The 25,930-nt window shown below is 41.7% G+C and overlaps 1 protein-coding gene and 1 long non-coding RNA gene across 6 annotated transcripts in view; one reads left to right on the plus strand and one right to left on the minus strand.

Annotated features, from left to right (window-relative positions):
• LOC131409527 (uncharacterized) lies at window positions 1–24,906 on the minus strand. Of its 2 annotated transcripts, XR_009220953.1 has the most exons (4): window positions 23,851–24,906; window positions 17,563–17,735; window positions 15,454–15,985; window positions 1–242 (listed from the first exon to the last, which is right to left on the minus strand). It is a non-coding gene; the product is annotated as an uncharacterized LOC131409527 (long non-coding RNA). The 2 variants fall into 2 exon arrangements; XR_009220952.1 differs by lacking the exon at window positions 1–242 and having other exon boundaries at window positions 13,868–15,985.
• A 146-nt stretch (window positions 24,907–25,052) lies between these two features.
• RBPJ (recombination signal binding protein for immunoglobulin kappa J region) overlaps window positions 25,053–25,930 on the plus strand; it is a 111,653-nt gene continuing 110,775 nt past the window's right edge. The window contains exon 1 of one of the 4 annotated variants that reach the window (XM_058546847.1): window positions 25,053–25,147. In XM_058546847.1, coding sequence (XP_058402830.1) covers window positions 25,089–25,147 — 59 coding nt within the window. In that variant the 5' untranslated portion in view covers window positions 25,053–25,088. Of the gene's footprint in view, window positions 25,148–25,308; window positions 25,381–25,930 lie in introns of those variants that run through there. The other 3 variants (XM_058546846.1, XM_058546844.1, XM_058546845.1) reach the window with 3 other exon arrangements.

Consider the following 25,930-nt stretch of genomic DNA (forward strand, 5'->3'; position numbering starts at 1 on the left):
GAAATCCAGGAGTGGCTTAGCCGGGTGGTTCCGGCTTGCGGTCTCTCAGGAGTTTGTAGTCGAGAAGATGGATGGAGGTACAGTCTTCTGAAAACTTGACTGGGGTCAAAGGGTCAGCTTCCAAGATGGCGCACTCACATGGCTGTTGGCAAGAGGCTTCAGCTGCTCATCACGTGGGCCTCCCTGGAAGGCTGCTTGAGTGTCCTCACCGTCTGGTAGTTGCTTCACCCCTCACGAGTGATCTAAGAGTGAGAGCAAGGAGGAAGCCACAACGCTTTCCGTGACCCAGTCTCACAAGTCACACACTGTCACTTCTGCCACATTCTGTTTGCTTAGAAACAAGTTACTAAATACAGCCCACACTCTAGGGGAGAGAAATTAGAATCCACTTCTTAAAAGGGGGTGTATCAACGACTTTGTGAATTTCTTTGTGAATCTGTGAACTTATTTTAAGACTCCCACAAACATCACACATTGGTTAGAGTAGGTCAGCACTGCAAGACACAGTATGGAAGTTATAACAACGAACATTTCTAGAGTGACTCACTGTTTAGAAAGTGTCTCCCCATGTTTCTCATTTGGTTGTCACAACAAGCCAGTGGAACAACAGCATTAATAACCCCATTTAGAAATGAGGAAATGGAGGCTAGGTGACTTTTGTTATTCAGCAAGTAAGTTGTATAGCTGGGAATTAAGCCCTGGTTTTCTGTCACGAAACACAAGATCTCTTCACTACCCTACAAATGGGGAAATTGGCAGAAAGGTCTTTGCGCACACAAGTGTCATTGGCAAGTTTGACTATTCTTTCCTACCCACCAAGTGTTCTTACTCATTTTTTTAATTTAAATTTTGTTTGTCCACTTAAATACTTCTAAAATTACTTGAGGCAGTTTACAAATAAAATATTTAAGAAGAAAGCAGGAGGAGTAGATACTTCTAGGCACCAGAACTTATCAGATTATAACACGTGGCAACAAATTTGGTTCATATTTTTCTGGCAGTGAATGTGAAAAGGGAAACGTGCTAGGTTACAGGAGTTTCGCTTTCTGACAAGAGTGAGCATCCCTGTTATCATTGCCTGAAGCTAAATTCAAGAAGGAATTTATCACATGGATCTGTGTAGAGAAAATGCCACTTGACATTGTGGTCAGTATCCTCAACGGTGCCTGTGCAAAAAATATTCTCATACCAACCCTGTATATAAATAGGACATACTTCATCTTTAACTTGGTGAATTTATTTGAGCAAGAGGCTAACAAAAATGTGGCCTAGGCACGTTGCCCTCTAATTTCTTTACCAAATTAAGAGATGGAACTTGGAGAATATACATAAATGGATGGTTAATTTGTCTGCTAGACTCTCTCTCTTATCAGGAGTTGTGAGAGTCCTTGAATGAGCTGCTAAATCTTTTATTTCTTTGTCTTGACATCCTCTAACAGGCACCTGTAATACAAATGTTCTATAATGTCAGTTAAATTAGAGGTTTTGGACATCTGCTATAAGAGAGCAAGGAGGGCCGGCCCCGTGGCTTAGCGGTTAAGTGCGCGCACTCCGCTACTGGCGGCCCGGGGTTCGGATCCCGGGCGCGCACCGACGCACCGCTTCTCTGGCCATGCTGAGGCCACGTCCCACATACAGCAACTATAAGGTTGTGCAACTATGACATACAACTATCTACTGGGGCTTTGGGGGAAAAAGGGGAGGAGGATTGGCAATAGATGTTAGCTCAGAGACGGTCTTCCTCAGCAAAAAGAGGAGGATTAGCACGGATGTTAGCTCAGGGCTGATCTTCCTCACAAAAAAAAAAAAGAGAGCAAGGAATGCTAATATAATGTTATAGAAAAATGTTAAATAAGTAAGTTGGACCACATGAACTCTGAAGTCTCTTTTTGGGCCAAAATGCTATGATTCTGTGACTTTAAGGGTGAGATGCCAATATACATTCTTGTCTCCATGGAGAGCCAGCCTACTTTGGCTTGGGTGTGAGAAGCAATGCTGTCAAAAACCTTGGCCAATTTTTCCTCCAAAAGGAATTTCAAATATATCCAAGCTTCTGTGTTAGTGACTGATTGAAACCAAAGCTTTATACTACATGACATAGGATCCTGGAATAGATAACTTTAGCCTGAAAAAAAACTTAGGGCAGGTGCAAGCAGCTGTCGAGTCCTGCCATAAAAGAACTCAAATTTAGCTCAGTAATAATTTAGCCTTCTTTCAAGTACTCAGGCTCTGTCAGGATCTCTCCAGTTAGCTGAAAAATACACCCTAAATATTCCCCAAAAAGTAGATGATTTAGTGTACTTTTATTTAGATGTTATAGTACTTATAAGTGTTTCTATTTATTAATGGGAATCCTCCTTCTAGAAAAGAATTGTAAATGAAATACATAAAAATTAATAGTCCTTATTTCTGTTTTAAACCAGTTGGTCTTCCTTCAAGAAAGGAGATAGATAATAAAGTAAATAACCCTTTATTTAAAATAACAAAAAGCATTCTCCTTGAACACTGTTTATGTACTGTCAGCAAATAGGTATTTACTTAGAAAGATTTGCTTTCTGTTTATTACCTATATTTCAATAATACCTGGTTGAGAAGTGTTGCAGAGACAAAATTCATGTACATGGAAAACAGTAGAGAGACATGAGTGTTACTCTTTGTGCAATAATCCCAAGTCCAGAAAAGGAGGTAATCAGAGTGGAAAAACTATTTGTCATAACGACTAGTACTTTAGACTCTCTTCTGGGCCATGGGTTAACGTCTGCACTAGCGAGGTCTATTCGCCTTTCCTATTCAAGAAGACATTGTTCAGTATAATCTTTTATAGCAAATAGAATTATAAATATTAATTTTCATGGCATATGGAAAACTACTGAAAGATGTTATTACAAAGTTGTCATTTAGAGTAAGACAATAGGCTTAACAATTGTACAAACTTCAGAGCAAGGGAAGAAAATTAAGAAGTTAACTTGTGGTGGGGGATATCTATTCTGGGGAACTATATGAACTGAATAAATATTTACAAGGAAGAAAAGCTGGTGAAGGCCCTTCTAAACAGAGATAACGAGTGGCAAGGCAAGTAAGTATTCCTGCATTCAGGAATGAAAGATATTTAAATATAGCTGGAGCACAGGACACAGGCAGGGGAGTGAGAGTGGGAGAAAAGGCTGGAGAGGTGGGCAGAAGCCACACCCTAGAGGGCCTTCTAGGTCAGTTAGGGGTCCTTCTACTGCTCAGCCCAGGCCCCTCCTCAGGCCTGGCAGCTCTCAGTGTTTCTTCTTTGGCTGCAGGCCCCTAGGGCTCTGCTAGCTCTCTGCCCTTGCATAGCTGTCACCACCCACCCTTTCCCTTGCATCTGGAAGGTGGTGCCCTCAGCTCTCAGCTTCTGTGTTTCCTGTAAGACACCACGCAGCCTTTTTGTTAAAGGATTTTCAATGCTAATTATGACCACAAAATGCTTGAGGAATAACAAAAATGATAGACATGTATATGGAAGTTTTAAATTTAAGAGTACCATGACCTGATTTACATTTTTAAGAGATCACTCTGGGGCGCCAGCCCAGTGGCATAGTGGTTAGGTTCACACGCTCCGCTTTGGTGGCCTAGGGTTTGTGGGTTCAAATCCCAGGCACGGACCTACACACCACTCATCCAGCCATGCTGTGGAGGCATCCCATATTCAAAATGGAGGAAGATGGGCATGGATGTTAGCTCAGGGCTGATCTTCCTCACCAAAAAAAAAAAAGAGAGAGAGAGAAAGAAATCACTCTGGGATATCCTGCAGAGAATGGATTGTAGGGGGTGGAGGTAGAGAAGAAAAAGGGAGAAGGTAGGAAGGTGATATAGGTACCTAGAGAGAAGCGACGGTGCTCTGGACTAGGATGTAGTGGGGAGATGGTAAAAATTACTAGATGTGGGGCATAGCTTGAGGATAGAACCAACAGGACTTGCCAGTGGGACGAGTTGATGATGGAAAGAGAGGCATCAAGGATGAACTATTGAGCACGTGGGTGAGTGTTGCCCTTCCTAGGAATAATCCCTTCTAGACATTTCCTCTGGAGTTTCTAGCTTTGGGCTTTGGGATGAAGTGCTATAAATAATTGAAAATATTTAAATAGGGAAATGACAAGATCATTTTTCTCCCCTTCCATTAGGCTTACATTTTCTCCATCAGAATGACTTTGTTGGGTGAGATGACAAGTATGGCTGCTATCCAGGAAGAAAGGTGTGAATGTGTGTATGTGTGTGTGTGCATGCACACGTGTGGGGAAGAGGAGTGCTTCTCTCCTATTCACAGTGTGAATTGCTTTATCTGGCTAGTAGTTGTCTTTTTAGAACACAGAGAGTTGGGCTCTGATGTGAGGGAGTGCAAGACCAGAATATCGATGAGATGGGAGCGGGAGGAAAATGTTGATAGCAGCAGATGAAATAAAAGATTGTGTAGGGATTCCAAAAGTACACTTTATCCTACTACACGCAATTCTCAAAACCATTTCTGTGAAAAAAGTAAGTCTGCTGGAGGTCTCCTCCATCCCTGTTGGCCATGCTGCATCCAGGAATCAATCACTGATTTGGGGCTTGGAGGAGGGGCGATGGTTGTGGATCTTCAGCAGCTTGGTCTCTGATTGTCCAATGATCACCTGATTCAAGGATGTTCGAAGGGAAAGAAAGAGCCTCCTAAGGGATTCGCTGCCTCCACAATCCGAGCCCTTCTGCTGGGTTCACATTCAGATTGTGATGCTGTAGAGTGACTCTAGGGGGTGAAATTAGAGGAACTGTATAACCACAGTAAATCACTCACTCCTGCAATGCTTATTTGATACCAGTAATTGAGAAAAATAGATTTTTCCCGTTTAAAACAGCTATGAGTGTCTGGTCCCGTGGCCTAGTGATTAAGTTGGTGCGCTCTGCTTCGGCGGCCCGGGTTTGGTTCCCGGGTGTGGACCTACACCACTCGTTGGCAGCCATGTTGTGGTGGTGAGCCACATACAAAATAGAGGAAAGTTGGCACAGATATTAGCTCAGGGGGAATCTTCCTCAAGCAAAAAGAGGAAGGTTGGCAACAGATGTTAGCTCAGGGTGAATCTTTCTTGGCAAAAAAAAAAAAAAACTGCTATCATAGCATCTGAATTAATGATCCCAAATGAGCCCATAAGGGTGCAAAGCAGAGAAAGGTCCTTTTTTTTGGACCTGTCTTAAGTAGGGTTTAGAGGGACTAATTGGACTCTTTGAATTAGCAGTTTCTGTGATAACCAGTAGTAGCGTAGCTTCCCGATCTCAGTGCTCCTGTAGAATGGAAAAGTTGCTAGTATTTAGCACAGTGATCTCATTACGGGACACAAGGCTGTCAGTCACATCCCTACCTACCCCACCTCTAACAATGCTCTTTTTTTTTCAGGACTAGGTAGCTGGGAGTAGACTTGTGCCTAAAACTCTGCTGCTGAATGTGGCTGCTAAGCATAAAGCTGTGGATGGTGTCCCCATGTTAGGACAATAGTAATCAGGCTCAATAGCCGTCAAGTGGCTTAGTGAAGGGCAACACTTAGGGCATTTATGTATTCATTTACTTTCCACTCTGTTTCGTAAAAGTTTAAGGAAGCTGCCATATCTGAACTATTAATATCTTATTCTTTACTTTGATGATAACAAATGACTTTATTTTAACCAGTTACATTAATGTTTATATTCTATTTTTTTCTAAGTAGAATATTTTCCTTTGTCTCTAATATAAGCTTTATATTTGCAGTTAGTTACCTACCACACCCTCGCTTAAGATCAAGGTCAACAATAAAAGCGAGAGCTTAATACAGAGGCCATAATTCATTCTGCATTCTGTTAACAAGCAACATCCATTTAAAATAGCAATAGTGCTTTCAAGGTCCTGTTATTATTCAGGCAGGAACTCAAAGCGATCACTTTCTTGGATCACTTTCTTGGCATACATAAAAGCCCAAATGTAAGATGTGTTCTGTGGGCAACTGTCTGCTTATTTTCTTTCCTAGACGAGTGGTTAACCCATGTTGCATATCCTGTGTTTATAGAATTCCAGAAAGGTTATGTCATAGAAATCACTGGTCTGTGTGTGTGTGTGTGTGTGTGTGTGATTTATAGAGAGAATGTAAACTGAAACATCTTGAGGAGAAATCCATCAGTTTATAGTGACTGAGAACGTCGTAGAGGATACCGGCCTTAACTTACATGTGTTGCCTATTTTGTTCCCAGTTTTGCGTTTTATAAGGAGTGGATGGTAAAGCAGTACATCCAAGTGGCAACAGGCAAAAGAGCCAGATCACAAAACACGCAAAGTCAGATGCACCAGTTTATTAAGTCTATCATTTGTAGAGTTAAAAAACTTCCTGAAGTTGTAGTCAGATGCAAGAAGCCTTAATTTACACTTAAGAAAAATTAATTTTGTCCTAAAACCTCCTCGGGTTCTTTATTAAGCATCAACTTTTAAAATAAACAAAGAGTATGAGGGGAAAAATTAGATTTTATTAGAAGGAAAAAGTCCCAGAGGAGCTTTTATATTTTTAATGTTGCCTTTAAAAAAAATTCCTATTTACTGTTTATCCCTGTGAACTTAACAACTTTTTATTGGCGGTGGGGGGGTACTATTTTTAAATTCAGGGTTTTGTGTCTGATTTTAAAATCACAGTTAGCACAATCACTAAAGAAAATGTTTCTCCTGATATCCATAAAACATTCACCTAAAACATCAGCTGAACGCTAGAGGCCATTTTGAAAACATTCCCTAATCCTTGGAAATAACATGCTTGCTCATATATTCTTTCAAATACTAATCCTTGGAAGAAACATACCTTCTCTCATTTTCTATTCAGTGTTTGCTATTGTTGTAATCTATTTGGGGCCTCTTTGAAAAAATGCAAAATTAAGTTTAACCCACAATTGAGTCTTACTTCCTGTGGTCTTGGAATTTTAAAATTTCATTCAAAACACACATTATAAACAAAGTCTCCCAAATGACCATCTAGAGAGGAATGTGGCAAAAATCCAGAAACTATTGTAATATTTGGAACTAGCATAAGCACAAATAATCAGTGTGTTTTTTTCAAGAGGGGATTATGGGTTGCAGTTTTACAAACCCTACAAGGGATTTGCACGAGATGGGCAAAGCTAAATTCCATGCTAGTTGTGTGCCTCCAAAAGAAACTAAACCCTTTACAGTGAATGACGAGGAAGAAGATGTATTAAAATGATTTTCTTAATAACTAATATTTGTTCAATATAACCATAATTTGAGGAAACATTCTGGCTTGTAAATTCCTATAAAACTCAAGTTCAAAGCAGTATGCTTGAGAAGCCTGTTCTTTTAACACATTAGTTAGGTATTATTAACAGTGGAGACTGATTCAGGGTGGGAGGGGGCTGTCAGGAGGACAGCAATGGACAACACCAAAAATGATGTCACTAAGTCAGGAAAATCCAAATTTTAGGGGCAGGAAGACCAGTAGAGTTATTGAAATACAAAGTAATGTTGTGAAAAAGCACTTTTAAGAAGTATATCTGTAAAATAAACTTAAGTAGAATTAAGACTAACCATTTTAGAGTCATTTAAAATCTAGACTTCCAAGAGAAAAGACAGGTCAGAGGAAGCTGTATTAGTACCTCAAAACATGCAGCCTGTCCTGTGGAAACATCACATTTCCCTCCTGCTCCAAAAAAAAAAAGAAAGAAAAGAATGCCAAAAAAGGAATGAGGCAATGAAATAAATTCTTTATACCTCAAAAGAAAAACGAAGGACAGGGCAGGGGAGGGAGAGTAAACTAAGAAGCTGGAAATCAGTCACATTTCAAAATGATTCTTATCTTCTTAGCAAAGTTTAATATGATAATATCTTAGGTGTTTTCTCAGTTTATACCTCAGTTAATTTTAAGGGTCTACTAATCCATCAACTCTTCTAAGCCTGTTTAGAAGAAGATCCTTATCTAGAGGATTCACCCTAAATTTCGTGCTTATTTTCAATATCATTATTAACATATAGTATAGACCTGCAGATACTGATGGTATCTAATATTTTTCTGCCCATAAATAATTGAATGTGGGTAGATTTTACCATCTCTGTAATGTTTCAGTTTCAGTTTTAATACACCATTCTGAGAAATTTTTGTGAACTAATATAGCATTTTAGGCTGTTTTGCTTTTAATCATCATGAAAATGCATCATTTCACTGGGAGGAACAAAGGAAAAAGATTTTCTTCATATAAATTGTACTTATTTTATAATACACAGACAGGAATTGCATTATCCTGGCAAACAACAAGCAGCTTCTCAGAAAAGATAGTTAAGATTGCTTAAAATAATTTAGTAATCACTCCCTTACAAATAGATAATTATTGCTATTAGCTCTGATAATATGTGACCTAACAGGCAAAATGAAGTGGGAAGTAATTATATTGTGATTTTTTAATGATACTGAAACATTAATGCCAAACTTCCTCAACAAACCCCAACTCCCTTCACAGTATTTTTTTTTTTTTTTTTTTGGCAAGAAAGATTAGCCCTGAACTGACATCTGTTGCCAATCCTCCTCTTTTAGCTGAGGAAGATTGGCCCGGAGCTAACATCCATGCCCATCTTCCTCCATGTTTTTATATGTGGGATGCCTGCCATAGCATGGCTTGATAGGTGTGTAGGTCCACCCAGGATCCAAACCTGTGAACCCCAGGCCGGGCTGCCGAAGCGGAGTGTGCAAACTTAACCACTACACCACAAGGCCAGCCCCATATATATACATTTTTTTAAAATAAAAACCTCTTAATGAAGAAGCAAGGTTTTTGGAGGAGTAGGAATGGCATGAAATTATAGGTTAACTGGTTTAAGTAAAAAGGTTCTCGACTTGGAGATAGAAAGATGGCTTCAAATCTGGTTTGTCCACTCTTGACCTGGGTATTCTTGGGCAAATCACTTGAACTTGGAGCCTTACTTTCTTCACCTATAAAATAGGAATAAAAACATGCAACTCTCAGTGCTGGATGTGTGTGTGTGTGTGTGTGTGTGTGTGTGTGTGTGTGTGTGTCTGTCTGTCTGTCTGTCTGGAGTGGGGGTGGATTATACAATGTGAATAGCTGGTATGATGCTTTGCCCATTTATAATTGACACTCAGAATTTGAATGCTCATCATTTTCCTTTTCCCATGTAGACTTTACCAAAGAAATATCCAAGTCTATACTTCTGAAAGACCTTGGTATCTACATAGTGCTAGAGTGGTCTCCATCCTTCAACCCAAGTGCCCTGAGAGCAATAGTCTTGTCCTACTTGTTCAAACCTATCTCCCCAGTGCCTAGAACAGAGCCTGGCTCAGTAAATAATATAGTGGGTGTTCAGTAAAGATTTCTTTTTGAATCAGTAGAGGACAGAGGAATAGATTCAATAGGCAAAAGTAGGATAGGATAAATTGAGCCATCAGGGCCCTGAATGATGTAAGTATTTGGTGCAGTAGAGGCTATAAGGAGACAACTTAGCTTCCTGATGACAAATCTAGAAGGTTATGCTGAAACAGACTCAGTTTATCTGGCCTGTGGTTTCAGACAGGGGCTTTCATGGTGAACCTCTTAAGAAAGTTACAGATGAATACCCTAAAACATCCAAACAGGGAGGGGACTCTGCTGATCCGACGCCTACCTTGCCAGGCATTCTGCATGCATGGTACATGTGTTACTTACTATTTACTACAAACATATGAGGTGAGTATTAATATTAACCTCCTTTTGCAAATGATCTCAGAAGTTAAGAAACATACCCAAAGTTACCCAGTTGGTAAGAACTAAAATCCTTTCCCTGTACAATGCACTGCCTCCACTAAGTTCCTTTAGTAACTGTTATGGGTCCAAATTAAAAAACAGACATCATTATATTCCGTTTAGATCTTTGTTTTCAGATTCTGTTTTGTGCTGGGTCTTGATAACTTTGCTGTAAAAGGCAGTTGATTATGGAATATCCCTGGAAGGATACTCAAGAAACTGGTAACAGGATTTTCTTTTGAGAGAGCAACACAGCCAGAGGGAATCTTATTTTTCTCTGCATTTAGTGTTGTCAGCTAAAACATAGGAGGCCCACTTAAATCAGAATTTCAGATAAATAACAAATAATTTCTAGAATAAGTATGTCCCAAATACTGCATGGGACAAATTTATACTAAAAACTTATTTGTTTATCTGAAATGCAACTGTAACTGATATCCATATTTTTATTTGCTGAATCTGACAACCTTATGTGCATTCCCTTCTATGAATTTTAAATTGTTCCAGGTACACATATTATCCATTCTAAAAATAAAAAAATAAAAAAAATAAAGCAGTTAAAATGGTTCTGGACCCAATTTGCAATGTGTGTGTGTGTCTGAATGGTGGGGTTTACCCCACCACCAGGCAGTTCTCTGATATCAGCTCAGTGTCCTACAATTCAACTCAATTCTGACATGATCTGCCTGAAGATAGCATCAGACCCCACAGATTAAGGGCTCGGTCCTACAAAATGCTTTCTATTTCAGGTGCCAGTTGAAAGCCCAGGTTGTTACCTGTGCTTCTGACTGACCAGCTATAGACTGGAGGTTTCCATGAACTCCTCCTTAGGTTCAATTAATTTGCTAGAGTGGCACACAGGACTCAGGAAACCCGTTTACTCACTAGATTACCAGTTTACTACAAAGGATATTAAAGGATACGAATCAACAGCCAGATGAAGAAATACACAGGGGGAGGTCCTCAACAAAGGAGCTTCTGTCCTTGTGGAGTTTGGGCCCCAGCACAGCGGCACGCGGAAGGGCCCAACCTGGAAGCTCTCAAAATCTTGTCCTTTTGGATTTTTATGGCAGCTTCACTACATGGGCACGACTGATTAAGTCATTGGCCACTGGCAGTTGATTCAACTTCCAGAGGTTGGGGGTAGGTGGGGTGGGCGGGATGAAAGTTCCAACCCTCTAATCACAAGGTTGGCTCCACCGGCAACCAGCCCCTACCCTTAGGTCGGTCCAAAAGTCAACTTATTAACATAACAAAAGACCCCTTTGTCGCTCTCATCTCTTAGGAAATTCCAAGGGTTTTGGGCGCTCTGTGCTGGAAACGGGGATGAAGACCAAATATGTTTCTTATTATAAATCACCATATCGTAGCAGTTTTGTGATTTGTCACATATTTATTTATTTTTTGTGAGGAAGATCAGCCCTGAGCTAACATCCATGCCAATCCTCCTCTTTTTGCTGAGGAAGACCGGCTCTGAGCTAACATCTATTGCCAATCCTCCTCCTTTTTTTTTCCCCAAAGCCCCAGCAGATAGTTGTATGTCATAGTTGCACATCCTTCTAGTTGCTGTATGTGGGATGCGGCCATGAGGTCGGAGAAGCGGTGCGTCGGTGCGCGCCCGGGATCCGAACCCGGGCCACCAGTAGCGGAGCACGAGCACCTAACCGCTAAGCCACGGGGCCGGCCCTCTCACATACTTAAAAGCAGTTTTAGCTAAGGACTGGAAGTAGACATGGCACAGATTGAAGTTAAATATGAGGCCTAAGGAAAATTTTTCTAAATAAGTATAAAAAGACTAAATTTGCAAAGATGATTCTGACGGCACGCATTTTGCTAGAGCAGTACAGCTAAGGGGGGAAAACGTCTGAAAACAACTTCCTGATGGACTTGTAGTCAGTGAAACCCTGAAGCAGACACCTCGGTCATGGAGTGCGGGACAAGACTAAGTCAGGAGAGGAAGAAATAGTTACAGATCTGAGTTCCAGGGTACCTTCAGCTCCACTAAGGTGGAGCCTTAAATTGAGTAAACTTTAGAGCTGAAAGGAACCTTTGAGGTCTTCTTTTCCATTTCTTCATTTCCTCCACATTTGAAAATGAGGAAGTTCCATTTCCAACTCTGTTTCCCCACCCCCACCCCCCATCACCAGCTCTCTGGAGTGGCCTAGAGGTGGTGTCCCAATTCTTAGGTCCTCAAGGTAACATCAGCATACTTATTATGTAATTACCCTACATATAGGTCTTTGGGTTCTTAATTCTCCAATGGTAATGAGGGAGAAAGTTACCCAGCATAGGGCAGGTTAGAGAAAAAGGTCAGAAGAACCCACTGCATTCACCTTCTAGCTGTATCTGTAACGGTGAGTACGAGCTAAGGAAAGTTACTTAATTTCTCTGGGCCATAGCTCCCTTAGCTATTATAAGGGGTGTAGGAGTCCTGTTCAGGGGTGTGGGAGGATCAAATGAGATCACATACATGAAGTGCCTTGGATTAAGTTGGTACCTAATAATTTCAGCTATTATTTTTATCTTAAGATTAGTCCGCTTCTGAAATGTTAAGGTATCTTATGTCAGAAATATAATCTCAAACTTACTTTGAAGGTAGAGGGTAAATCAACTACACAGTGATGACTGCTCTCTAATTTTCTATAGAGTTTATTATTTATTTGTCCACACTCGAACATTTATATCAGTATATGACTAAGACAAAAGTTATGATCATGTTGATTTTTAAAGCATCTGGTTGAATAAAGTTAAATTTAACTTTTTCCTTCTTTTGTTAACAGCTTTAGTGAAATACACTTCACATACCATATAACTCACACATTTAAAGTGCATATTCAGGGGTTTTCAGTATATTCAGAGTTGTGTAACCATGACCACAATCAATCTTAGAACATTTTCATCACTCTAAAAGAAGTCCTATATCCTTTACTAGTCCTATATCCTTTACTCACAACACCACTCCCCTACAGCCCTAGGCAACCATTAATCTACTTTCCATCCCTATAGATTTATTCTGAATATTTCATAGAAACAAAATCATATAAGACCTTCTGTGACTTGCTTCTTTCATTTAGCATGTTTTCAAAGTTCATCCATGTTGTAGCATGTATCAATACTTTACTTCTTTTTATGGCCTAATGATATTCCCTTTTATAGATTTACCACATTTTATTTATCCATTCATCAGCTGATGGACATTTGGGTTGTTTCTACTTTTTGGCTATCATGAATAATCCTGCCATGAACATTCATGTACAAGTTTTTGTGTGGACATATGTTTTCAGTTCTCTTGGGTACAAACCTAAGAGTGGAATTGCTGGGCCATATGGTATCTCTATCCTTAACCTTTTGAGAATCTGTCAGACTGTTTTTCAAAGTAGCTTCATCATTTTATATTCCCACCAGCAATGTATGAGGGTTTCAATTTTCCACATCCTTGCCAACACTTGTCATTATCTTTTTGATTATTGCTATCCTAGTCGGTATGAAATGGTATCTCATTGTAGTTTTGATTTGCGTCTCTCTCGTGGCTAATGATGTTGAATATTTTTACATGTGCTTATTGGTCATTTGCATATCTTTTTTGGAGCAATGTCTATTTAGATCTTTTGCCCATTTTTAAATTGGGTTGTCTTTTTATTATTTGGTTTTAAGAATTCTTTATATATGCTGGATACTAGATCCTTATCAGATATGACTTGCAAATATTTTCTCCCATTCTGTGGGGTGTCTTTTTCACTTTCTTGAGAGTGTCCTTTGAAGCACAAAAGTTTAGTTTTGATGAAGTCGAATTTATTTATTTATTTTCCTTTTTGTTGCTTGTACTTTTGGTGTCAAATAATATCTAAGAAACCACTGCTAACCCAAGATCACGAAGATTTATCCCTATGCTTTCTTCTAAGAGTTTTATGGTTTTAGTTTTTACATTTAGGTCTATGATGTTTTTTTGTGTGTGTGAGGAAGGTTGGTCCTGAGCTAACATCTGCCAATCCCCCTCTTTTTGCTGAGGAAGACTGGCCCTGGGCTAACATCCATGCCCATCTTCCTCCACTTTATATGGGACACCTTCACAGCACGGCTTGACAAACCGTGCGTGGGTGCACGCCTGGGATCCAAACCAGCGAACCCCAGGCCGCCACAGCAGAGGGCGCGCACTTAACCACTTGCGCCACCGGGCCAGCCCCTCTATGATGTATTTTAAGGTAATTTTTATATATGTTGTGAAGTTTGGGGCCCAACTTCAATCTTTTGCATGTGGGTATCTAGTTGTCCCAGAACCATTTGTTGAAGGCTATTTTTTCCCCTTTGGATTGTTTTAGTACTCCTGTCGAACATCCATTGACCATAAATGTGAGCATTTAGTCTGGACTCTGAATTCTATCTCACTGACCTATATGCCTACCTTATGCCCATACCACACAGTCTTGATTACTCTAGGTTTGTAGTGAGTTTTGAAAAGGGAAAATATAAATCCTCCAACTTAGCTCTTCTTTTTCAAGATTGTTTTGGGTATTCTGTGTTCCTTGAATTTCCACGTGTATTTTAGGAACAGCTTGTCAATTTCCGCAAAACAGACAGTTGGGATTTGATAGTGATTGTGCTGAATCTGTAGATCAATTTGGATAGTGTTGCCATCTTAATAATACTATCTTTCAATTCCTGAACATGGGACGTCTTTCCATTTATTTAGATCTTTTAAAATTTCTTTCAACAATGTTTTGTAGTTTTCAGAGTATAAGAATTGCACTTCTTTCGTTAAATTTATTCCTAAGTATTTTATTCTTTTTGATGCTATGTTGAGTGGGATTATTTTCTTAATTTTATTTTTGGATTGTCCATTACAAATATATAGAAATACAATTGATTTTTGTGTACTGACATTGTACCCTGCAACCTTGCTGAACTTGTGTATTAGTTCTTATACTTTTTGAGTGAAGTCCTTAGAATTTTCTATGTATAAAATCATGTCACCTGCAAAGAGAGAGAGTTTTACTTCTTCTTTTCAAATCTGGATGCCTTTTATTTCATTTTCTTGCCAAATTGCCTGGTTAGAACCTTCAGTACAATGTTGAATAGTAGTAGTAAAAATGGAAATCTTTGTCTTCTTCCTGATGTTAGTGGGAAAGCATCAGTCTTTTACCTTGAAATATGATGTTAGTTCTGCATTTTGCATATATGCTCTTCATCAAGTTGAGGAAATTTCCTTCTATTCCTAGTTTGTTTGGTGTTTGCTAGTATTTTGTTGAGGATTTTTCTCTCTATATTTATTGGTCTGTAGTTTTCTTTTCTTGTGATGTCTTTGGTGAATTATTTTTTTAAATAATAAACATGTCAAAAAATCCACAAGGGAATTAGGTCTTCTCCCTGCCTTGGCTACACATCCTTAGCCACTCACTGTTACTAGTTCTTACAATTGATTTATATATATAAAATATTACCAGCTATTTAAAAATAAATCTTTTTGTATTCCTTAGCATTTATATTTTTCTAAATAATTTATTAAAATTATAATCTGATACCCTGATTATTTGACACAAGATATTCTTATCAAGTTGTAATAACAAAATAATTTAAATTTCTATAGCGAAAAAATAAAGCATCACTAGCAATCACAAATTCTACTTCTAGAAGTATAACTTGTGCAAGTCATGTTCACTGAGCCTCATCTGTAAAAACAGGGATAAAATGACTTACCTGTAGCTTTGTCCTGACTGACTGAGATGATGTTTGGAGAGAGGCTTGTAGACTCAATCATATTCATTGTCACTTCACAAAGTACATATCACAGTATCTCTTTAAATAGAAAGCTGGTCTGCTGCATATTAGACTGGTATACAATTTTTCAAAAACCCTCTATTGCATAAAACTACATACTTGTGTATGTAATCTGTTTTTCAGAAGTTATCATTCAGTTCTTAAGTCCTTTTTTTTGCCTAAATTCTGTGATTTGTTGCCTATTTCAGAAACTTGGAAAGTACCATGCAAATATAGATATAGTTGTGCTAGTTAAAAATAAAATACTTAATGTTTGCTGGGGAAGGAAAATATGATGCTATGTAGGTAAAACTGTGTGATGAAAATCATATTCGTGTTTCATAAGAACATTTCTGGAGAACTTTAGACTTGAAAAGTAGGCAGCAAATGCTTCTCCCAGATGATAGTTTATAACTCTTACTGAAGTCAAAAGTAATTCTGAGGGTAGAATTTAAGCCAAGTGTTTGGAAATCTGGAAGAAAAAAAAAAAAGAAGCATGCATAAATTTCTGAATTTTTCTAAAGTACTTAGATGGGAAATGATTTGTAGTTAAGATCTTGAGAAATGTTTTTTCCACTAGTGAAATATTCATAACACCTTTAACATAATTTATTTTACCTTCCACAGAATGCTAATCATGATAGAATTTAGTTAAGTGACCATTTAAGTAGCAAGAACTACATTCAGGATGATACCAGTTATACCTAACACAGAGTCTTTAAAGATTCCTTTAAACAGTTTCTCTAATGCATTTTACAAATTAAATACATCATTATGAGATTGAGATGAAACTTTTCAGACACACTTATTGCATAAAACTGTCTGTACTCAATATTTATTAATAGCTTAATCAGAAATTATCTTAGATACATTTTGCCTGCAGTAATTTCACAAGATTTCTTTTTTAATTCCTACATGTTGCAATAATGACAATTAAAATTTTTTTAATTAATTAAAATTAAAAATATTGACATACTGACGTAATGGCAATTATTAAAAGTGATAACTTGGATGATGATGTTCAAGGGGATTCTTGGTTAGTCAGCTGTCTTTGACAGAGTTAGGTATTTCATAAAATGGGCATTGTTTGCTATCTCTGACTATTTGTCAGTGCTTAAATAGACTGGTTCCAAAGTTGATCTTCTTAGTCCTTGTCTATTTTGGACAAGGGTGTTAGCCACAAAGGTCATATCTACAAGTTGAGGTTTATCATTACACTATCTCAACACAGATGCAGATTGAAACCTTTTTGGTAGGCTTCCTTTGTAAAACTGATAAAGGCCACCTGTGCTCAAGGTTAATGGTAACATAGGCTAGAGGAGAAAATGTAGGGATCTTTGTTTTATTGATCTGCTATATAACCACAGTCAAATTTTTACAAATAAATGTGCCAACCAAAGACAATTCTTCCCATTTAATTATCTATATAATTATCTAATTTGATTCATGCAACAAATCTCTAAGGCAGGTAGTATTAGCCCATCTAATAGAAAAGAAAACTGAACGCTGCTATGTGTGGGAGAATTTCCTAAAGAAGTAACATTTACTTAGTACCTACTGTGTACCCAGTTATTTCATGTAATATCTCAATTAATTCTCAAAATGACCCTAAGCAATAGGTTTTACATTCCCCTTTGCAGATGAGGAAAAGTTAGCCTGCCCAAAGTTAGCCAGCTGGCTATGCTGGAGGCAGGACTCAATGGTAGAGCTGGCCCAATGCTGTTCTTTCATACCTTAGCTGTTTTTTTAACTATGGGTGTTCAACACTGGCTCAACACAGAACCAAAAACCACTGCAATACACGATACAGGATAAAAGGGAAAGTTTAGAAAATCAAAATTTAAATCTATTCCTTTACGAACAGATAACTGGAATTTGATGATTCATATGGTCTTGTCATTTTTTGTATAGATAGTGTTAATTGGCTTTATCCTGTTTATGTCATAAAAAGAACAAGATATATCAATCACACATGGAAAGATTTTCTTCCACTTACATTAGGTGCAAAAACTTCTGACACATGATTAGATTTGTACACATTCTTCTCACCAAATGTGCAGTTGATTCCATTCACGTTCTGCATCACCAGAGTAAACGGCCCGTTCTTTTTCTTGCTTCACCTTCTTGAACTGCTGCCCATGTAAGCAAGTTAAGCTCTGCTTAACTTGGGCTTGCAGATAAAAAAACAAAACAAAACTTCAAATTTCCAAGGCCAAAGAATCCTGTAAAAATCAAATACGATTGGAAAGAAAAAGGTGAATATTTATTCTTGTTTCTCAAGTTCTCCTGAAGCCCACTCTGTCACTCATGTTCAGTGTTCTCTTTATTTCTTTCAATCCTAGAGTTAGAGCTTATGTTTTTTTATAGAATTGCATAGTCTGATGGAATCCTTCTTGACACTCTTTCAATCTCCTGTACATTTTATTAACCTTGATTAACACATAATAGAAAATGACAGGGATATTGTTATTAAAAAAAGGGAGGCATAAAGAAGAATGAAAACCATGAGTTAAGAAACTTCTGTGCAGTAAATGGCTCCTCACTTTTGTTTTTTAAACTTTATTTATTTATTTTCCCCCCAAAGCCCCAGTAGATAGTTGTCTGTCATAGTTGCACATCCTTCCAGTTGCTGTGTGTGGGACGCGGCCTCAGCATGGCCGGAGAAGCGGTGTGTCGGTGCGCGCCCGGGATCCGAACCCGGGCCGCCAGCAGCGGAGCGCGCGCACTCAACCGCTAAGCCGCGGGGCCGGCCCGCTCCTGACTTCTAATGTGAGTTTTCAGTAAGGCTTTCTTAGCCACACAGTCACCCCTCGATCTGATCACATCCAACGCTGCTTTACACCCTCAGAGGCTCTTCTTGGCCACCTACAGCAAGTTTCCCAACTTTCTGGACGTGTGAAGCTCTTAGAAATTAAATAACAATAATAATGATACTGTCATTTCTGAGCGGGATCTGATAATGAAATGACTTAACACCAATTTAGATAAAATCATCACTATATTTGGTCATTTTAACATTGACTTTTGAAGGGTTAAAGACATGTTGACATGCTTCGCAAGAATTTTCATTAGATGAATAGTAACGTATGGATTTATTGAATAAAAATAATAAAAATTAACAGCACTATAGCAATTATGTTACAGGTATCATTCCATATGCTTTAGACATAGTAAACACTTTGAATCTTTACGACAACTCTATGAATTAGGCGCTATCATCTCCATTTTACAGGTGAGGAAACTGAGGCACCGACAGGTTAAATGTCTTAGAGCTGGAACCCATGCAATACGGCACCAGAGCCCATCGTGTGTTCTCTATCATGAGGCTGCCTAGTAAAATTTTCAACGTGTTAGTGTGTCTCATTAATATGAGATGATGTAACTTAATCTTAGCATTAAAACAATGTCGAAATGTGTCACTGTGTTTAAACTAAAACAGCAAAACGTGACCCCTTCACAAATGTGCTTATCTCACTGCCACTAATTGCTTCACATGCCCATTGGATATATACTCAGAAGCTCCCAAACTCATTCTTTTTAATATTTCATTTATTGTATTTAAAAAAGAAATGATACGCCATTACTCTTTTTAATGTGGAATCCCCGGAGACGGAGCACACCTAACTCCTACAACAAAGATTCTCAGAGCTCGGTTCTTGGACAATTTGCATGAAAATCCTTGACCCACCTGCTAAAAATGCCTGATCCTGGGCTTCAGCCCAGATTTAGTCATTTAGAATCTCAGGGAGTGGGATCCAGGTCATTCCAATGCCTACTAACTTTTGAGGAAAACAGTTCCACCAGGACCTTCTTGTGACCCTGCTTGTCTGCTCCCCTTTTACACGCGCTACACTCCTACCTGGAGTTCCCCTGAAACAAGACGCTGTTTCACACCTCAGAGCCTGATCATGCTGTTTCCTGTGCTTCTTATGCTTCCTCCTCCTCTTATTGTTTTCTGAACTCCCACTCCATGAAGAGACAGTTCAAAAGTTATCTTTGCAAGATTTCCCCGGGGCCCATCAGGCAAGATTTAGGTGCTTCTTCCATTGTCCCCCAGTGCCATTAAATTCATTCCTCTATCCTAGAATTACACTGCAACTAGTCCATGTACTCTGGAGACCCCTGAGGTCTCTGCATTATTCATCTTTGTAAACCACCAAAGATCATGCCTGACACAGAGTGGTAGGGACTCTAAACTTGCTGTCTGAATGGACTGTGAGTTCAATGTCGGCAAATGACTGGAGCGAAGTACTGACAGTTCTGTACTTCTTAATTCTACTGAGATGGTGGAGTATGTACATAACTTCTATTAAAAAATAATTTTCTATCATATAGGAAGATAAACACATGGATAAGGAGAACAGACTGGTGGCTACCAGAGGGGAAGGGGGTTGGGGGGGAGGGTGAAAAGGATAAAGGGGCACATATCTATGGTGACGGATAAGAACTAGACTATTGGGGGTGAGCAAGATGCAGTCTACACAGAAACTGATATATATATAATAATGTACACCTGAAATTATACAATGTTATAAACCAATAAGACCTCAATAAAATAATTAAAAAATAATAATTTTCTAGCAAGTGGGAAAAGGAAACAATTTTATTTGGTCAACTTTTTTCTTCTTGCACATTTATTCCTTTTCTTTCTTTTTCCCTTTTTTATATTTTATACTTTGAATAGGCAATACATACATTTAGTACAAAATTCAAAGGCTCTAAGACAGGAGACTGTGAGATGAGCCACCTCCTCACCTAAGTCCTCCAACCGTGGAGTCCCTTACAGTGAAGCAGTCACTGCTACAGTTTCTAGTGTATCCTTCTAGAGCCATTTTAGATACATATAGGCAAATAAGTATATATTTATCACTATTTTTTACCTTGTTTTTTAAACTTTGTGATCCTTCCACATAAGTACATAAAAAGCAGCCTGTTTATTAACAGACACATATTATGCAATTCTATGAATATATCATGATTTTTTTTTTTTTTGTGAGGAAGATCAGCCCGGAGCTAACATCATGCCAATCCTCCTCTTTTTGCTGAGGAAGACCGGCTCTGAGCTAACATCTATTGCCAATCCTCCTCCTTTTTCTCCCCAAAGCCCCAGTAGATAGTTGTATGTCATAGTTACACCATCCTTCTAGTTGCTGTATATGGGACGCCGCCACAGCATGGCTGGAGAAGCAGAGCGTCAGTGTGTGCCTGGGATCCAAACCCGGGCTGCCAGTAGCAGAGCACACAGAGTACTTAACGGCTAAGCTATGGGGCCGGCCCCTATCATGATTTTTTTTTAATAAGACATCTCTTGATCGACATTTAGCTTGTTACCAGTATTCTCCACCATCAATGATACTGCAATATAAAGGTAATTTCACATGTGTCTGACTATATTTGTAGAAGATTTCTAGAAATGAAATTATAGGATTAACAGGTAATGATAAGTTTTATCAAAATGGTTTTCATAAAGATTGCACCCATTGTCACTCCCACTAGCAACACATGAGAATACTTGTTTCCTTATATCCTGCCAATAGTGTTTTCTTTCCTTAGGTTCTAAAATGGAAAGTAAAGGAAACCTTTCAAGTAAATGTAGGCTCATCTACCGGTCTAACTCAGGAATAGATGTTTTGCAGAAAGTCAACACACATGGTCGTTCTATAGGCTCTTTTCTCCTCCCTAGGCAAGCTGGCACTGGGCTATTCAATATTGTTTTGAACCCTAGAAGACTTAGTGAGCCTTCAGAATCATTTCTACTCTGCTCTAAAGTGGAAGACATCCTATTCATCCTACAAATACTTATGGAATGCCTATCATGCACCAGGCATTGCTCTCATGGCTGTGGCTTGAACAATGAATAAAATAGACAAAAGTGCCTGCCCTCATTAAGATTACATTATAATGGGAGGAGCCAGAGAGTAGACACAATACACAGGTATGATATATGGTATGTTAGTTTATGATAAGCGTCGTGGGAAAAATAAAGGAGGGAATAGGGAGTATGAGGAGTCACTTTTGTGAAGGGTGGTCAGGGAAGGCCTCACTAAGAAGGTGACGTTTAAGCAAAGACCTGAAAGCAGTGAAGGAAAGAGCCATGAGGCATCTGAGGGACAGAGCAAAGGCAGGCATTGTGAGCGTGCCTGGTATGTCCTAGCAACAGCAAGGAAGGCTGTGGTTAGAGCTCAGTGAACAAGGGGAAGGGGGGAAGAGGTGAGGTCAGGGAGTTCAGGGGGTTTGGGTAGCAGGCTAGATTGTGTAGGTCCTCACAGTGAAATGGGAAAACCACAGAAGAGTTCTGGTGGGTTCTGTGAATGCTCTATTGAGAACAGACTGCGGGAAGGCAAGAACAGAAGAAGCGAGAACCAGTTAGGAAACTGGCTGTAAACCAGATGAAAAATGAGATGAGTTAGACTGGGCTCGTAGCCATAGAGGTGTGGCAGTGTTTGGACTATGGGTCTATTTTGAAGGTGGAGCCAGCATGATTTTTCTAGTTTGGATGTTGGAGGTGAGAGGGAAAGGAGGCAAGAATGACTCCAAGGTTCTCGGCTTAAATAAGTGAAAGGACGGAGGTGTCTTTTACTGGGATAGGAAAGACTGCAGGCAGAGCATGTTTTAGGGTGAAGATGAGTTGTGATCTGACTTGTGGTTACCATGGCTTTCCATGGCTCGGGCTCTCAGATGGCCATGGCTCCAAATTAGATTAATGGCCTAGACAAGACCATGACTGAAATGCCTTCCTGGGTTTGAAGACTCCAAGGAATGTGTGCCCATGGCCATTGTTCCCCTCCTGAGCTATCTTGTTCCAAATCAGACTTGCACTGAGATATTGTATCAAATGTTCTTACATCTTTTCTTTTTCTGTGTGAAATATTTAATCAAAGGGATAGACAGATGCACACACACAACCAACAACCTTGAAAACAACTAAAAAACTTGATTTCTTGTTCACTATATAACCAGTAGCACATGGGCCCCTATTAAAGGACTCAAATATTAAAATTCAATTCAATTCTACATTTGTGGGTCTGTGATGGCACCAGACACCGGTTTCTAGACAATGCCAGGCCAGGCTGGTCCAGAAACCACACTAGGGGAATCTGAAATGTGCCTGGTTGAAGAATGTAACCAGGAATTCACTAGACAAATAAATAATTCAAGAAGAAAGGATGCACTTAAAACAGCTAGCACTAAAGCTTCAGATGAAACGATACCTAAAATGGAATGAATACTTCAACAAACACATAGAAAGGTGAAAAGCAAAACCAGTATTTTAAGTCTTATCATTAGCAGGAAAGAAAAAAACAACCAAGAACAGACAGTGATATATAGGGATTACTTCAAAAGGCTAAGAATGGCCGGCCCAATGGCATAGTGGTTAAGTGCGTGCGCTCCTCTACTGGTGGCCCACGGCCCGGATCGGGGGCGCGCACCCACAACTGCTTCTCCGACCAGGCTGAGGCCAAGTCCCACATACAGCAACTAGAATGTGCCACTATAACATACAACTATCTACCGGGAGTTTGGGGGGGGGGGGAAGGAGGAGGATTGGCAATAGATGTTAGCTCATTGCCGGTCTTCCTCAGCAAAAAGAGGAGGATTAGCATGGATGTTAGTTCAGGGCTGATCTTCCTCACCAAAAAAAAAAAAAAAAAAAAGGCTAGGAAGAGATTAGAGGGAAGAAATAAAAAAAAATTGTGTCCTTGAATGGGAGGCAGAATCTCTACAAGGCAACAATGAGAGAGCGCAAAGAGCAGCATTTTTCTTCTCGAACTCGCGAGGCCAGCGGGTAAATCAGAAAGAAAACAATTGCTAAAAGAGAGTAGCTAAGGGAATCTGAACTTGTTTTAAAGCAAGTAAAGCGGTAGCCAGACTAGGTGACTCAGAGGAATGACTCAAACCCGACACCGGGGGCCGTCAGCTCCCGGAGGCCGGGGGCGCGGCGTCTAACACATTTTAGGAAAGTACCAGGCTCGTGGAGGGCGACAAGAAACCTCCCCGGGGGATCGGCCTGGGGCTCCTCCTGCCCTAGAGTGTGACCTCTTACCATCCGCGCCAGGAGGAGTTTCTAATCTCCTGGCTTCCCCTTCTTCCTTTAGAAGCTCCCCCACCCATTTTTCTTCCACCAAGCGTCACCGGGCGTGTGTGTGCGAGACATCGGGCCCCCTCCCAGCCACCCTCCGCCCCGCGCTCCCCGCCCCGCGCCCACCCGCCCCGCCTCCACGGCGAGCCGCTCTCTTCCCACCCCGCCCCCGTCCGCCGCCCGCCGCCCGCCGCCCGCCGCCCGCCGCCCGGGCACGCGCGGCACGAACAGCGCCCGGAGCTGCACTAGACAAACACCTGTCCCGCCTGGGCTCCGCGAGATTTCGGGCGAAAGCATAGGCAACAGTGTGCGCGTTCTCGCGAGGTTTAGGAAATTTCCCACGGCCCGTGTTGTGTCTGAACCGAGTAGTGGAAGGCGGTGGGAAGGAGAGGTAGCGTGAGACTGGGCTGCCCGCATTGAGCACATGCGCAGTGCCGCTCACGCGTGCCGCGCTGATCCTGCAGCGCCTTCAGCAGGTTTCCGGCAGCGGATTCCAGTTCTCCGGGTTTTGGGGCTCCCTGCGGGAGGCAGTGCAGAATCTGGGAATCTCTAGGAATTGAAAGGGCAAAGTGGGGGCGGGAGGAGAAAGGGGTGCCGCAGGTAGAAAGGAGGGGGCCAGGTTCGGGCCCTGCACCTTTCTATTAAATGCCCAAAGGGCCAAGTTTGCTCTGGGGCTTCCAAGATGAAGATTTTCCCAGGTCGCCTGAAGTACGTTTCGGCAGCGAGCATCATCATCAACTGTGCCAGGCCTACGGAAGGACCTGGGCAGAGTCTGTCCCCATATACACCTGGGTTCACACAGGGCTACGGGCTGCGATGAGGTCCTAGGGAGGCTCCCAAAGCTGGCAGCTCTCTGCCCAAATGGGATCTCTGGCTTGAGTGCGGGGTCGGGGAGTGGTGGCTCTCAATTCCAACGCGGTTTTCACTTCTGGAGAAAACTACGTGCGCGCTCTGGCGTGTATATGCGAGGTGGACATTAGAGGTGTCTGGCAGAGGCCTTGGCCTGACCTCATTTCACACCCAAGGAGAAGAAAGCTAAGGGCGACAGAGCTCAACTGCAAAAGTTTTTGGTTTACAGAGCTCTGGAGGGTCGGACCACGTTGTAATCTTGTCTGACTCTCCGCTAGCATGAGGGTCAAGTGAACTTAGATAGTTCCTGGTTTATCCCTCGCCCGAACTCCAGACATCTCTGTAGCTCCAGCACCCAACGCTGAGATTAGCATAAAGGGAGCGTCCAATGAACGTCTGAATGAATGAAAAGGGCTGGGAACCAGAGTGAGCGGGAAGCCACTTGGAAAACACCCATTTGAGGAGGTGTTTCATCTAGGCCTGTGAAACGCGGCAGATTTTCCCAGGACCCCTCCTCCCTTCCCCTCGGCCCCGCCTCCTGACCCCTCCATTCCCCGTCCCCGTTGTAATCCCCTCCGGTTTTCCTCAGTCTCCACGTACGTCCCTCAGGGCGCGTCCCAAAACCCGGATAACCGGAGCGCTCCCCATGGACCACACGGAGGGCTCGCCCGCGGAGGAGCCGCCTGCGCATGCTCCATCGCTTGGGTAGGTTTCCAGGGAAGGCAGCGAGCAGGATCCCCTACTCCGCGTGCGGCGCGAGGCGCCTGGCTTTTCGCGGCAGCTGCGAGGAGAAAAGGAGCGCGGGGGCTGGGTGGAATCGAGGAGTGAGGAAAAAGGAAAGGGGCGGGGGAGAGGGACCAGGGAAGGCGTCCGGGGGAATCTCGCGAGGGTTGGAGTTTTGGCGAGAGTTTGTGGAAGATGGCGCCTGTTGTGACAGGGTAAGTCTGGGGGAATCCGAGCGCTAGGAACCGTGAAAGTTGCGGGCGTCTCGCAGCCCGCGGCGGGCGGCGGGTTCGGGGGCCCCGGCGCGCTTGGCCTCCGGGGGCCGCGGGGGCGGCGGCGCGCGCGCCGAGCGCGGCGGCGTGTGGTTGTGCGCTGCTCGCCGTGCGCCGCCGTGGCTCGGGCTCCGGCGCGTGAGGGCGGGCGGCGGCGAGGCCGGCGGGTGCGGGCTTGAGTGCGGCCGGGCGCGCGGGGCCCGCGGGCGCCGTGCCCGCCGCGCGCCTCCCGCTCTCCGCCCGCGGGCCCTGCCTCCCGGCCCCGCGAAGCTTTGTTCTTGGCGGCCGTCGTCGCCTCCTCGGCGAGCCAGTGCCCCCGTCCCCGGGCGCTTTGTTTTTCCCCGCTGCCCCCCGCGACTCTCTACCCCCGGCCCTTTGTTTCGCCGCCTTGGGCTCTTTGTCCGAGCCGTCGCGCCCCGCATCCCTTCTCTATCTCCTCCCTTTAGCTGTCCTTCCTCCCGTGCCCCTTTGTTGTGCCCCTCTCTAGTCGGTA

This window comes from Diceros bicornis, chromosome 8, assembly GCF_020826845.1.
Source record: "Diceros bicornis minor isolate mBicDic1 chromosome 8, mDicBic1.mat.cur, whole genome shotgun sequence".
NCBI classification, from domain to species: Eukaryota; Metazoa; Chordata; class Mammalia; order Perissodactyla; family Rhinocerotidae; genus Diceros; species Diceros bicornis.